General features: G+C 43.0%; 1 protein-coding gene and 1 long non-coding RNA gene across 6 annotated transcripts in view; one reads left to right on the forward strand and one right to left on the reverse strand.

Annotated features, from left to right (window-relative positions):
- Positions 1 to 13334, forward strand: part of FER1L6 (fer-1 like family member 6) — a 185094-nt gene that overhangs the window by 94552 nt on the left and 77208 nt on the right. For all 5 annotated transcript variants that reach the window (XM_067017461.1, XM_067017462.1, XM_067017464.1 and 2 more), the window contains one exon: positions 887 to 1039. In XM_067017461.1, the coding sequence (XP_066873562.1) occupies positions 887 to 1039 (153 nt within the window). The remainder of the gene's footprint in view (positions 1 to 886; positions 1040 to 13334) is intronic.
- LOC136792903 (uncharacterized) overlaps positions 4036 to 13334 on the reverse strand; it is a 31080-nt gene continuing 21781 nt past the window's right edge. Inside the window, exon 2 of the long non-coding RNA XR_010837499.1 lies at positions 4036 to 4507. This is a non-coding gene — a long non-coding RNA (uncharacterized lncRNA). The remainder of the gene's footprint in view (positions 4508 to 13334) is intronic.

Genomic DNA, 13334 nt, shown 5'->3' on the forward strand with positions numbered 1-13334 from the left:
AGGAATTTTAATAAGCACCCAGGTCTGTGATTGACTGATCCTGTGGCCAGAAAACCTCCACAAGGATGTCTCTGTTTCCATGTCAAGAGAGAAGGGATGCCTTCTTAGGGTACCAATTACACTAGAGGATTACGGGGTTAGAAAAAGTATCTGCTTCCAGTCCGAGAATGTCAAAGCCTAGTTTATGACAATGTGCCTCCCTTTTGTTTTGGAAGCTATACTGGCTCAGCAATTGTGCATTTCAAACACTCACAACATAATGGGCCTCTTGGCAGGGAATTCTGCAATTCTTATCTTGATTAGCTCAACTTTAAAGTCTAATTTTCTGTGCAATTTAGTGCAGTTTCTCCTGAATAAACACCTATAATGGAGCGAAAATACTTAGCAATTTCATTTTAGGTATAAAATCCCTTGTAAAATTGTTTTTCCTTCCTTAAGAGCAGATGGAAAGACATCCAAAGACATTCATGGATTTTGGTTTTTGGTGTTTCATTTGAATGTTCTGGAGATGCTACCTGGCTCTTAGGAGGTCCAATGCTGGAAGCTAAATCATGATTACAAGATTGCAAAGAAAAAATCCATGGGAAGGTGGAGCAAACATTTGTTCTGCAGACAGAATAAAATAGGCCACCAAAGATGCCAAGTCACGGGTCCGACTTGCATTTTGTCAAAGCACGATAAGCAGTTTGGTGTATGGGGCTTCCGTGACCTAAGACCTTCTCAAAGAAGCCATGCTTAACTTGCTGGGTTGCACAGGACTTTCAGTACCCAGAAAGTTTAAGTCACAGAACTTGTTGTGCAGAAGGGGTGCTGTTGCAGGATAGGAGAACCCTGGAGGTGCCGTGTAAACAGCCACCTATCAAATCCATCCCCTCTGCCTCCACAGCCACAGCACACCATCCCTGACATCTTCATCTGGATGCTGAGCAACAACAAGAGGGTGGCATATGCCCGCATCGCCGCCAAGGACCTCCTCTATTCCCCCATCAGGAAGCAGATGGGTCAACACTGCGGGAAGATCAAAACTCACTTCCTCAAAGTAAGTCTGTACTATTTTTGACTCAAAGATGGGAATCTCTGTTTTTCCGGGGTTGCACGGCATTCCGAGTGTGTGTCCAGATCTCTGACTTGACGCTAAGACTTTCAAAAGTCTGAAGACAACTAGAACATCTTGCCCCATCTTGATTCAAGTTGTGTTTTAGGAGACCATCCTGGGGCTGAATATTTTCCAATTTTCCAATAACTGTGTCACCAGACACATATAAGGTGTTTTTTAAAAAAAATCTAGTGTAGGTATCTTAAGGTTATTTTAATTTTTACTTCTTTGATTCCTAAGAAGAATGAACATTTTTCTATTAGTTTCCTCTCTACTTTTCTCTTGAGTAATTTATCTATGGCATCATTTTACATGAGTTCATCTATATTTTAAAAATAGACTTCAAAGAAAATTACAAGAGGAGAGGTTGCTATTCCACAGAACTGCTAGTTTAGGATTCCTGGCAGCTTTATACTGTAAAAATATGACAGTCCTTTCATCTTGGGTCCCCGCACCATTCGTGAACACAGGGTCATAGGCACAATCTCTGGATAGATCCTACTGTCTTTAAATCAAGATTTGAGCCTTTCCTGAAGACCCTGGGTATTGTACCTCTACTACAAAGACATTTCTATCCCAGGAGTGCACTTGAGCAAACATGGAGAAAGACTGGTCCAAAATCTTAACACTCACCAAAAGCTGGCAACAAGAGTGTGTGATCTGACTGATTAACTTTCCCAACTCACAGTGCGCTGTCTTGCCAATCTGAGTTCTGATTATTTGCTGTAACATAATTATTCTTCCACTGCCTTAGAAGGAGGATGAGAAGGCTCAAAACCATGCCATGTGAAGCATAGGTGAGGAGATGACAATGTTTAACTGAGAAGAGAGATTTGACAGCATGATGGAGATTTTGTGTTCGTAGGGCTTCCACATGGATGATGGCATGATTGTGTGTGTGTGCACGCGTGCACGTATGTGTTTCCAGAGGCTAGAACTGGGCCCCACGAGAGCCATTGCAGGGAAATAGTTCCCTAAATGGAGGTCCACAATGTGTTCTTTGTCCCTGGTATGAATATGGCAGCGGGCAGCTAGATGAGACAGCCTCAAAGCGCATCCAATGGCTAGATTCTACTGTTGATGGGATTGTTATGGGGGGCAGACAGAAGAGGCATTACAGGGTACTGGTTTAATACTTGAGCTTTGAAATAAGGTGAATCTGGGTTGGAATTTGTATTAGTTTACTAGGGTTGTTGTAACAAAGTGCTACCGTGCGGCTTAGACCACAGAAGTTTATTGTCTCCGAGTTATGAAAAAAAGCTGACACGAAGGGATTGGCAGGGCCGTGCCCCCTCTGAAGGTGCTAGGGAAGCTTCTCTTCTAGCTTCTGGTAGCTCCTTGGCTTGTCGGAGTATAACTCCAATCTTTATATCATGTTCTCCCTGTGTGCATGTCTCTTTTCCTACGATGTCCTTTTTATAAGAATCCTACTCCAGATTGACCTCATGTTAACTCTGTCTGTAATTACCCTATTTCCAAATAAGGTCATATTCTAAGGTACTAGTGGTTGGGACTTCAACATATGCATTTGAGGGGAATACAGTTTTACCTATTAGTGAATTCCAGGGCTAATATTTAGGAGCTGTATGATTTCGGGAATGTTACTTAACATCTCTGTGTCTCCTGTTCTTCATCCTTCAAATGGGGATGATGTTGAGGATTAAGTGGATAAGTGCACGAAAAAGAGCACAGAGCGTACGTCCCCCGGGGTCATCACGCAATAAATGTTGGCATTCAAACAAATGGAAATCCAACATCTAGGGGACATTTCTGGAATTGTGTGCCCCCTTCACATCCAGGGAAGTGTTTGTGGTTCTGTATGTTAGATGTTATGGAAAAACCCAAGTGAACTTTTTGGCCAACCCAATATTTTCTGTCATGTGTACAAAAGGATTTTTATTTATTTATCTCTTTATTTTGTGGTACGCGGGCCTCTCACTGTTGTGGCCTCTCCCGTTGCGGAGCACAGGCTCCGGACGCGCAGGCGCAGCGGCCATGGCTCACGGGCTTAGTTGCTCCGCGGCATGCGGGATCCTCCCGGACCGGGGCACGAACCCGTGACCCCTGCATCAGCAGTCGGACTCTCAACCACTGCGCCACCAGGGAAGCCCCCCAAAGGATTTTTAAACCCACCTCTGTAAAACTTGAACTGAAAAAGAAAAATTCACCCTAGTTATTCACCACAAATATTTCTTCAGCTTTCTCATTCCAAGGACTTCTGGGGTTGAAAGAAACACCTGTCTTGAAAATAGCAAATCATTTCAGAAAGCCCTGTGCTAAAAATAAGAGAAAACCAGCGTAAAGTTATTCCTTCCTAAATATTTTGATGTATCCCAGAATTATTTAAAATTAGAACAGAGAACAACTGTCAACTAAAGCCAGAGAATAGACCTAACTGGGAATTCAGGACCTTTGCCCTGTGGCCTTGGCTTACTTCTTTATCTGGATTTTCCTTTTGTCATTGGGATTGCTTTGGGTGATAGCTTTGTGAATGTTGAATATGTTGTTGATTGTCCTGACAGGATGAAACATCTTGATAAGATGAAAACTATTTTCATTCCTGTTTTGATTGTCACCCCTGCTTTTAACTCCCTCCCGCCACCTCCCTTTAGGCAATGTTTCTCTTCACTGAATTGGTAAATCTGAAAAAAGCAAGAGCTGCTCCAGGGAGACAAAGGATTCACCCACCTGCTGCTCACTCCGGTTTCTTAACTGGGAATTAGATAGTAGAGTGAGACAAACCATAGAATGTAAATCTCTCTGATCTCTAGATTTTTTCCAGAGTCGCCTCAAAGTTTGTTGCACGGAACGGCTGTCCTTTGAGTGGCGCCATAAACATCCCGTGTTCAAACACATTTAGAGGTTGCCGTCGTGTCCCCCTCTGGGAGTTTCACAGCGCCCGCCAACCAGTAGAAAAGTCAACGTCCTGCAGTCAGGAATCATGCTTGTCAACCTTATTCATCTAGATTAGCTATTTACAAATTTTAGGCAACTGCTATGCCTAGGGGGCCCAGGTTGAGGAAATATTAATCTAAAGGAAACAAAACTGCCTCACCTGAAGTCACATGGCTAGGTAATAGTACATCTGGAACGGCAATCAGGTGAACTAAATATATTCATAATGTTACTAAAAATGCTGCAGCAGAATTTGCTGAGCTCAGCCGAATCCACCAACCAGAAAAGCAGAGTTCTCCCCCTTCAGTCTCAGAAAAGGACATTCATTCCAAAAGGAAACTCTTCCTGTGGGAGGAGATGGATGCAGCGGCCCAACCTTCTTTTTCCTCTGGAGTCACCTCTTGGTGCTGAGTCCGCCACTCCTCAGCCTCGTTTCCACCTCTGTCCTGGTTTCTGCTCCACAGCCCTGAGTCCAGACTCTTCCTCTCAGGCCTCCACGTTTCCATCCAGCTTTCCCTAGGATGCAGCAGAAAGTGGTAGCTGCAGACACCCTTCCAGGTCCTGCCTCAAAGTGAAGTCTCTACAAGGCAAACACACCTTTCTCACACTAATACTGATGGACCAACTTCAACACAGTTGGTGTGAATGACCATCTTTCTCTCCTTTTTCTGACTGGCCAAGATTTCCCTTCTTTTGTAAGTCAGCTGGCATTTCACCAGGACCCCGGAGGGGAGGTGGGTGGGTTACAGGAGAGGCTGACTTTAGCATTCTGTCTCATGCAATTTTTACACATTGGTGATCATAGTTTTTTGACGCAATTTTGCATTCTTTCATTATTTTTCTTTGTGTTTTTTGGGTTTTGTTTTTTTTTTTGTCTCTTTCCCTCCCTGCCTTGCCATGCTATTCTTAAAAGGAAAGAAGTTGCTCTGGTTGGTCAGGCTTCAGGAGCACATGAGACAAAGGAGAGTGGGGGAGGGGAAGGCAGGGAAGACAGCTGAGGCTGGGAATGCACGTGAAGTGAAACGTGGGTTGTTATTTCTGCGAGCACCTAGGAAGGTGTTCGGTGATGGTGCATGAGTTTCAGCTTGGATTCCTAAGTGAGAGACTGCATTGTCCTGCAAACAAGTTCAAGGTGTGTATTTTTAAAAAGATGTATAAACGGCAAACTTTAGGCATACAGCCATGGTCCTTGTATAACATTTTCACAAGATGTTAGCTAAGTTTTGTTTTCTAGCCATGAATTCACACATACCGGTTGTTTTCATAGCATTAGAGATGAAGGATGTTTTGTATTTTTGTTTTACTTTAAGAAGCAAAGGATATCAGACCTGCTTGGGGGCAACACAGCATAGTTAAGAGTCTTGCTACTCAAACACTTAAAACTGGTCCATAGACCAGCAGGATAAGCACCAACAGGGAGAAATCTCAAATCCTACCCCACACCTACTGAGTCAGAATTTATATTTTAACCAGATGCCCCAACAATTCATATGCACGGGTACACGTACCAGTGTATGAGGAGCTTGGGCCAAGAGGATGGGCTCTGGAGCCAGGTAGAGCAGGGTTGAGTTTTGGCTCTATTCCTGCCTTGCTCTGTGACATTGGACAATTGTCTTAACCTCTCTGAACCTCCACTTCTTCATCTTTAAAATACACATAATGAAAGAATTTATTTTACAGTCATGAAGATGAATGATAACCTATTGCTTGTTAATAGTATGCAAGTAATAGGGTGTTCTCTGTGTAGGGAGGAACATTAGACCAGGGCCTGGGACAATGTAAGTGCTCAGCACATGTAAAATATTATTGTTAGAAAAAGAAATAAATTCAACAAATATTTTCCAAGTGCTTCCTGAGTGCCAAGTACTCTTTTAGGCACTGGGGACATCACTGTGATGTGACAGTCAAAAATCCTGCCTTTGAGAGACGGCTTAAAGATGGCGGAAGACTAAGACGCGGAGATCTCCTTCCTCCTCACAGAGACATCAGAAATACATCTACACGTGGAACTTCTCCTATAGAACACCCACCGAACGCTGGCAGAAGACCTCAGACCTCCAAAAAGGCAAGAAACTCCCCACATATCTGGGTAGGGCAAAAGAAAAAAGAATAAACAGGGACAAAAGAATAGGGACGGGACCTACGCCAGTGGGAGGGAGCCGTGAAGGAGGAAAGACTCCCACACACTAGAAGCCCCTTCGCGGGCGGAGACTGCGGGGGCCGGAGGGGGAAGCTCCGGAGCCGCGGAGGACAGCGCAGCCACAGGGGTGCGGAGGGCAAAGCGGAGAGATTCCCGCAGAGGATCGGTGCCGACCGGCACTCACCAGCCCAAGAGGCTTGTCTGCTCGCCCGCCGGGGCGGGCGGGGCCGGGAGCTGAGGCTCGGGCTTCAGTCGGATCCCAGGGAAAGGTCTGGAGTTGGCAGAGTGAAAACAGCCTGAAGGTGTTAGTGCGCCACGGCTGGCCGGGAGGGAGTCCGGGAGAAGTCTGGAGCTGCCGAAGAGGCAAGAGACCTTTTCCTCCCTCTTTGCCTCCTGCTGCGCGAGGAGAGGGGATTAATCGTGCTGCTTAAAGGAGCTTCAGAAACGGGCGCGGAGCTGCCAAAGAGGCAAGAGACCTTTTCTTGCCGCTTTGCTCCCTCGGGTGTGAGGTGAGGGGATTAAGAGCACTGCGTAGAGGAACTCCAGAAACGGGCGTGAGCCGCGTCTGTCGGCACGGACAGTAGAGACGGGTGTCGGACGCTAAGGTTGCTGCTGCCACCACCAAGAGGCCTGTGTGTGAGCACAGGTCACTCTCCACACCGGCCCTCCCGGGAGCCCGTGCAGTCCGCCACTGCCGGGGTGCCGGGATCCAGGGACAGCTTCCCCGGGAGAACGCACAGCGCGCCTTGGGCCTGTGCAGCGTCACGTCGGCCTCTGCCGCCGCGGACTCGCCCCGCCCCCGTGCCACTCCCTCCCCCCAGCCTGAGTGAGCCGGAGCCCCCGAATCAACTGCTCCTTTAACATCGTCCTGTCTGAGCGAAGGGCAGTCGCCCTCGGACAACCTACACGCAGAGGCGGGACCAAGTCCAAATCTGAACCCCAGGAGCTGTGCGAACAGAGAGGAGAGGGGGAGGTCTCTCCCAGCAGCCTCAGAAGCGGCGGATTAAAGCTCCACAATCAACTTTAAGAGCCCTGCATCTGTTGAAAACCTGAATAGACAACGAATCATCCCAAGTTGAGGAGGTGGACTTTGGGAGCAAGATATACTATTATTTTCCCCTTTTTTTTTCTTTTTGTGAGTGTGTATGTGTGTGCTGCTGTGTGAGATTTTGTCTGTATAGCTTTGCTTTCACCATTTGTCCTAGGGTTAGACCGACCCATTTTTGTTTTTGTTTTTGTTTTAAAGGAAATTTTTCTTCTTAATAATTATTTTTTATTTTAATAACTATACTTTATACTACTCTGTCTTCTCCCTTTCTTTCTTCCTTTCTTCCTTCCTTTCTTCCCTCCTTCCCCCTTCTTTCCTCCCTTCCTCTCTTCCTTCCTCCCTTTCTTCCTCTGCACCTTCCTTCCTTCCTTTCTTGCTTCCTTCCTTCATTTCTTCCTTCCTTTCTTCCTTCCTTCCCTCCCTCCCTCCTTCCTTCCTTTTCTTTCCTTTCTATTTATTCTACCTTTTATTTTGAGCCGTGTGGATTAAAGGTTCTTGGCGCCCCAGCCAGGCACCAGGGCGGTGTCCCCAAGGTGGGAGAACCAACCTCAAGACACTAGTCCACAAGAGACCTCCCAGCTCCACGTAATATCAGACGGCGAAAATCTCCCAGAGATCTCCATCTCAACACCAAGACCCAGCTTCAATCAAGGACCAGCAAAGAACAGTGCTGGACACCCTATCCCCAACAAAGAGCAAGACAGGTCTACAGCCCCATCCATTAGCAGAGAGGCTGCCTAAAATCATAATAAGGTAACCAACATCCCCAAACACACCACCAGACGAGGACCTGCCCACCAGAAAGACAAGATCCAGCCTCATCCACCAGAACAGAGGCACTAGTCCCCCCAACCAGGGAATCTACTCAACCCACTGAACCAACCTTAGCCACTGGGGACAGCCACCAAAAACAACAGGAACTACGGACCTGCAGCGTGCAAAAAGGAGACCCCAAACACAGTAAGATAAGCGAAATGAGAAGACAGAAAAACACACAACAGATGAAGGAGCAAGATAAAAACACACCAGACCTAACAGATGAAGAGGTAATAGCCAATCTACCTGAAAGAGAATTTAGAATAATGATGGTGAAGATGATGCAAAATCTTGGAAGTAGAATAGACAATTTGCAAGAAACAGTTAACAGGGACCTAGAAGAAATAAAGAGGAAGCAAGAAACGATGAGCAACACAATAAATGAAATTAAAAATACTCTAGATGGGATCAATAGCAGAATAACTGAGGCAGAAGGACGGATAAGTGACCTGGAAGATAAAATAGTGGAAATAACTACTGCAGAGCAGAAGAAAGAAAAAAGAATGAAAAGAACTGAGGACAGTCTCAGAGACCTCTGGGACAACATTAAACGCACCAACATTCGGATTATAGGGGTCCCAGAAGAAGAAGAGAAAAAGAAAGGGACTGAGAAAATATTTGAAGAGATTATAGTTGAAAACTTCCCTAATATAGGAAAGGAAATAATCAATCAAGTCCAGGAAGCACAGAGAGTTCCATACAGGATAAACCCAAAGAGAAACACGCCAAGACACATAATAATCAAACTGTCAAAAATTAAATACAAAGAAAACATATTAAAAGCAGCAAGGGAAAAACAACAAATAACACACAAGGGAATCCCCATAAGATTAACATCTGATCTTTCAGCAGAAACTCTACAAGCCAGAAGGGAGTGGCAGGACATATTTAAAGTGATGAAGGAAAAAAACCTACAACCAAGATGACTCTACCCAGCAAGGATCTCATTCAGATTTGATGGAGAAATTAAAACCCTTACAGACAAGCAAAAGCTGAGAGAGTTCAGCACCACCAAACCAGCTCTACAACAAATCCTAAAGGAACTTCTCTAGGCAAGAAACACAAGAGAAGGAAAAGACCTACAAGAACAACCCGAAACAATTAAGTAAATGGTAATAGGAACATACATATCGATAATTACCTTAAATGTAAATGGATTAAATGCTCCCACCAAAAGACACAGACTGGCTGAATGGATACAAAAACAAGACCCATATATATGCTGTCTACAAGAGACCCACTTCAGACCTAGGGACACATACAGACTGAAAGTAAGGGGATGGAAAAAGATATTCCATGCAAATGGAAATCAGAAGAAAGCTGGAGTAGCAATTCTCATATCAGACAAAATAGACTTTAAAATAAAGACTATTACAAGAGACAAAGAAGGACACTACATAATGATCAAGGGATCGATCCATGAAGAAGATATAACAATTGTAAATATTTATGCACCCAACATAGGAGCACCTCAATACATAAGGCAAATACTAACAGCCATAAAAGGGGAGATTGACAGCAACACAATCATAGTAGGGGACTTTAACACCCCACTTTCACCAATGGATAGATCATCCAAAATGAAAATAAATAAGGAAACACAAGCTTTAAATGATACATTACACAAGATGCATTTACTTGATATTTATAGGACATTCCATCCAAAAACAACAGAATACACATTTTTCTCAAGTGCTCATGGAACATTCTCCAGGATAGATCATATCTTGGGTCACAAATCTAGCCTTGGCAAATTTAAGAAAATTGAAATCGTATCAAGTATCTTTTCCGACCACAACGCTATGAGACTAGATATCAATTATAGGAAAAGATCTGTAAAAAATACAAACACATGGAGGCTAAACAATACACTACTTAATAACGAAGTGATCACTGAAGAAATCAAAGAGGAAATCAAAAAATACTTAGAAACAAATGACAATGGAGACACAACGACCCAAAACCTATGGGATACAGCAAAAGCAGTTCTAAGAGGCAAGTTTATAGCAATACAATCATACCTTAAGAAACAGGAAACATCTCGAATAAACAACCTAACTTTGCACTTAAAGCAATTAGAGAAAGAAGAACAAAAAACCCCCAAATTTAGCAGAAGGAAAGAAATCATAAAGATCAGATCAGAGGGCTTCCCTGGTGGCGCAGTGGTTGAGAATCCGCCTGCCGATGCAGGGGATACGGGTTCGTGCCCCGGTACGGGAAGATCCCACATGCCGCGGAGCGGCTGGGCCCGTGAGCCATGGCCGCTGAGCCTGCGCGTCCGGAGCCTGTGCCCCGCAACGGGAGAGGCCACAACAGTGAGAGGCCCGCGTACCACAAAAAAAAAAAAAAAAAAAGATCAGATCAGAAATAAATGAAAAAGAAGTGAAGGAAACAATAGCAAAGATCAATAAAACTAAAAGCTGGTTCTTTGAGAAGATAAATAAAATTGATAAACCATTAGCCAGACTCATCAAGAATAAAAGGGAGAAGACTCGAATCAATAGAATTAGAAATGAAAAAGGAGATGTAACAACTGACACTGCAGAAATACAAAAGATTATTAGAGATTACTACAAGCAACTGTATGCCAATAAAATGGACAACCTGGAAGAAATGGACAAATTCTTAGAAATGCACAACCTGCCGAGACTGAACCAGGAAGAAATAGAAAATTTGAACAGACCAATCACAAGCACTGAAATTGAAACTGTGATTAAAAATCTTCCAGGAAACAAAAGCCCAGGACCAGATGGCTTCACAGGCGAATTCTATCAAACATTTAGAGAAGAGCTAACACCTATCCTTCTCAAACTCTTCCAACAGATAGCAGAGGGAGGAACACTCCCAAACTCATTCTATGAGGCCAACATCACCCTGATACCAAAACCAGACAAAGACGTCACAAAGAAAGAAAACTACAGGCCAATATCACTGATGAACATAGATGCAAAAATCCTCAACAAAATATTAGCAAACAGAATCCAACAGCACATTAAAAGGATCATACACCATGATCAAGTGGGGTTTATCCCAGGAATGCAAGGATTCTTCAATATACGCAAATCAATCAACGTGATACACCATATCAACAAACTGAAGGAGAAAAACCATATGATCATCTCAATAGATGCAGAGAAAGCTTTTGACAAAATTCAACACTCATTTATGATAAAAACCTTGCAGAAAGTAGGCATACAGGGAACTTTCCTCAACATAATAAAGGCCATATATGACAAACCCACAGCTAGCATCGTTCTCAATGGTGAAAAACTGAAACCATTTCCACTAAGATCAGGAACAAGACAAGGTTGCCCACTCTCACCACTCTTATTCAACATAGTTTTGGAAGTTCTAGGCACAGCAATCAGAGAAGAAAAAGAAATAAAAGGAATCCAAATAGGAAAAGAAGAAGTAAAGCTGTCACTGTTTGCAGATGACATGATACTATACATAGAGAATCCTAAGGATGCTACCAGAAAACTACTAGAGCTAATCAATGAATTTGGTAAAGTTGCAGGATACAAAATTAATGCACAGAAATCTCTGGCATTCTTATACACTAATGATGAAAAATCTGAGAGTGAAATTAAGAAAACACTCCCATTTACCATTGCAACAAAAAGAATAAAATATCTAGGAATAAACCTACCTAAGGAGACAAAAGACTTGTATGCAGAAAACTATAAGACACTGCTGAAAGAAATTAAAGATGATACAAATAGGTGGAGAAATATACCATGTTCTTGGATTGAAAGAATCAACATTGTGAAAATGACTATACTACCCAAAGCAATCTACCGATTCAATGCAATCCCTATCAAATTACCACTGGCATTTTTTACAGAACTAGAACAAAAAATTTCACAATTTGTATGGAAACACAAAAGACCCCGAATAGCCCAAGCAATCTTGAGAATGAGAAATGGAGCTGGAGGAATTAGGCTCCCTGACTTCAGACTCTACTACAAGGCTACAGTAATCAAGACAATATGGTACTGGCACAAAAACAGAAATATAGATCAATGGAACAGGATAGAGAGCCCAGAGATAAACCCACACACATATGGTCACCTTATCTTTGATAAAGGAGGGAAGGATATACAGTGGAGAAAAGACAGCCTCTTCAATAAGTGGTGCTGGGAAAACTGGACAGCTACATGTAAAAGTATGAAATTAGAACAATCCCTAACACCACACACAAAAATAAACTCAAAATGGGTTAAAGACCTAAATGTAAGGCCAGACACTATCAAACTCTTAGAGGAAAACATAGGCAGAACACTATACGACATAAATCACAGCAAGATCCTTTTTGACCCATCTCCTAGAGAAATGGAAATAAAAACACAAATAAACAAATGGGACCTAATGAAACTTAAAAGCTTTTGCACAGCAAAGGATACCATAAACAAGACCAAAAGACAACCCACAGAATGGGAGAAAATATTTGCAAATGAAGCAACTGACAAAGGATTAATTTCCAAAATTTATAAGCAACTCATGCAGCTCAATAACAAAAAAACAAACAACCCAATCCAAAAATGGGCAGAAGAACTAAATAGACATTTCTCCAAAGAAGATATACAGATTGCTAACAAACACATGAAAGAATGCTCAACCTCATTAATCATTAGAGAAATGCAAATCAAAACTACAATGAGATATCATCTCACACCAGTCAGATTGGCCATCATCAAAAACTCTAGAAACAATAAATGCTGGAGAGGGTGTGGAGAAAAGGGAACCCTCTTGCACTGCTGGTGGGAATGTAAATTGATACAGCCGCTATGGAGAACTGTATGGAGGTTCCTTAAAAAACTACAAATAGAACTACCATACGACCCAGCCATCCCACTACTGGGCATATACCCTGAGAAAACCATAATTCAGAAAGACTCATGTACCAAAATGTTCATTGCAGCTCTATTTACAATAGCCAGGACATGGAAGCAACCTAAGTGTCCATCAACAGATGAATGGATAAAGAAGATGTGGCACATATATACAATGGAATATTACTCAGCCATAAAAAGAAATGAAACTGAGTTATTTATAATGAGGTGGATGGACCTGGAGTCTGTCATACAGAGTGAAGTAAGTCAGAAGGAGAAAAACAAATACCGTATGCTAACACATATATATGGACTCTAAGGGAAAAAAATGTCATGAAGAGATTAGTGGTAGGACGGGAATAAAACACAGACTTACTCGAGCATGGACTTGAGGATATGGGGAGGGGGAAGGGTGGGCTGTGACGAAGTGAGAGAGTGGCAGGGACATATATGCACTATCAAATGTAAATTAGATAGCTAGTGGGAAGCTGCTGCATAGCACAGGGA

The sequence above is a fragment of the Kogia breviceps genome, chromosome 17 (assembly GCF_026419965.1).
Source record: "Kogia breviceps isolate mKogBre1 chromosome 17, mKogBre1 haplotype 1, whole genome shotgun sequence".
In the NCBI taxonomy this organism is placed as follows: domain Eukaryota; kingdom Metazoa; phylum Chordata; class Mammalia; order Artiodactyla; family Physeteridae; genus Kogia; species Kogia breviceps.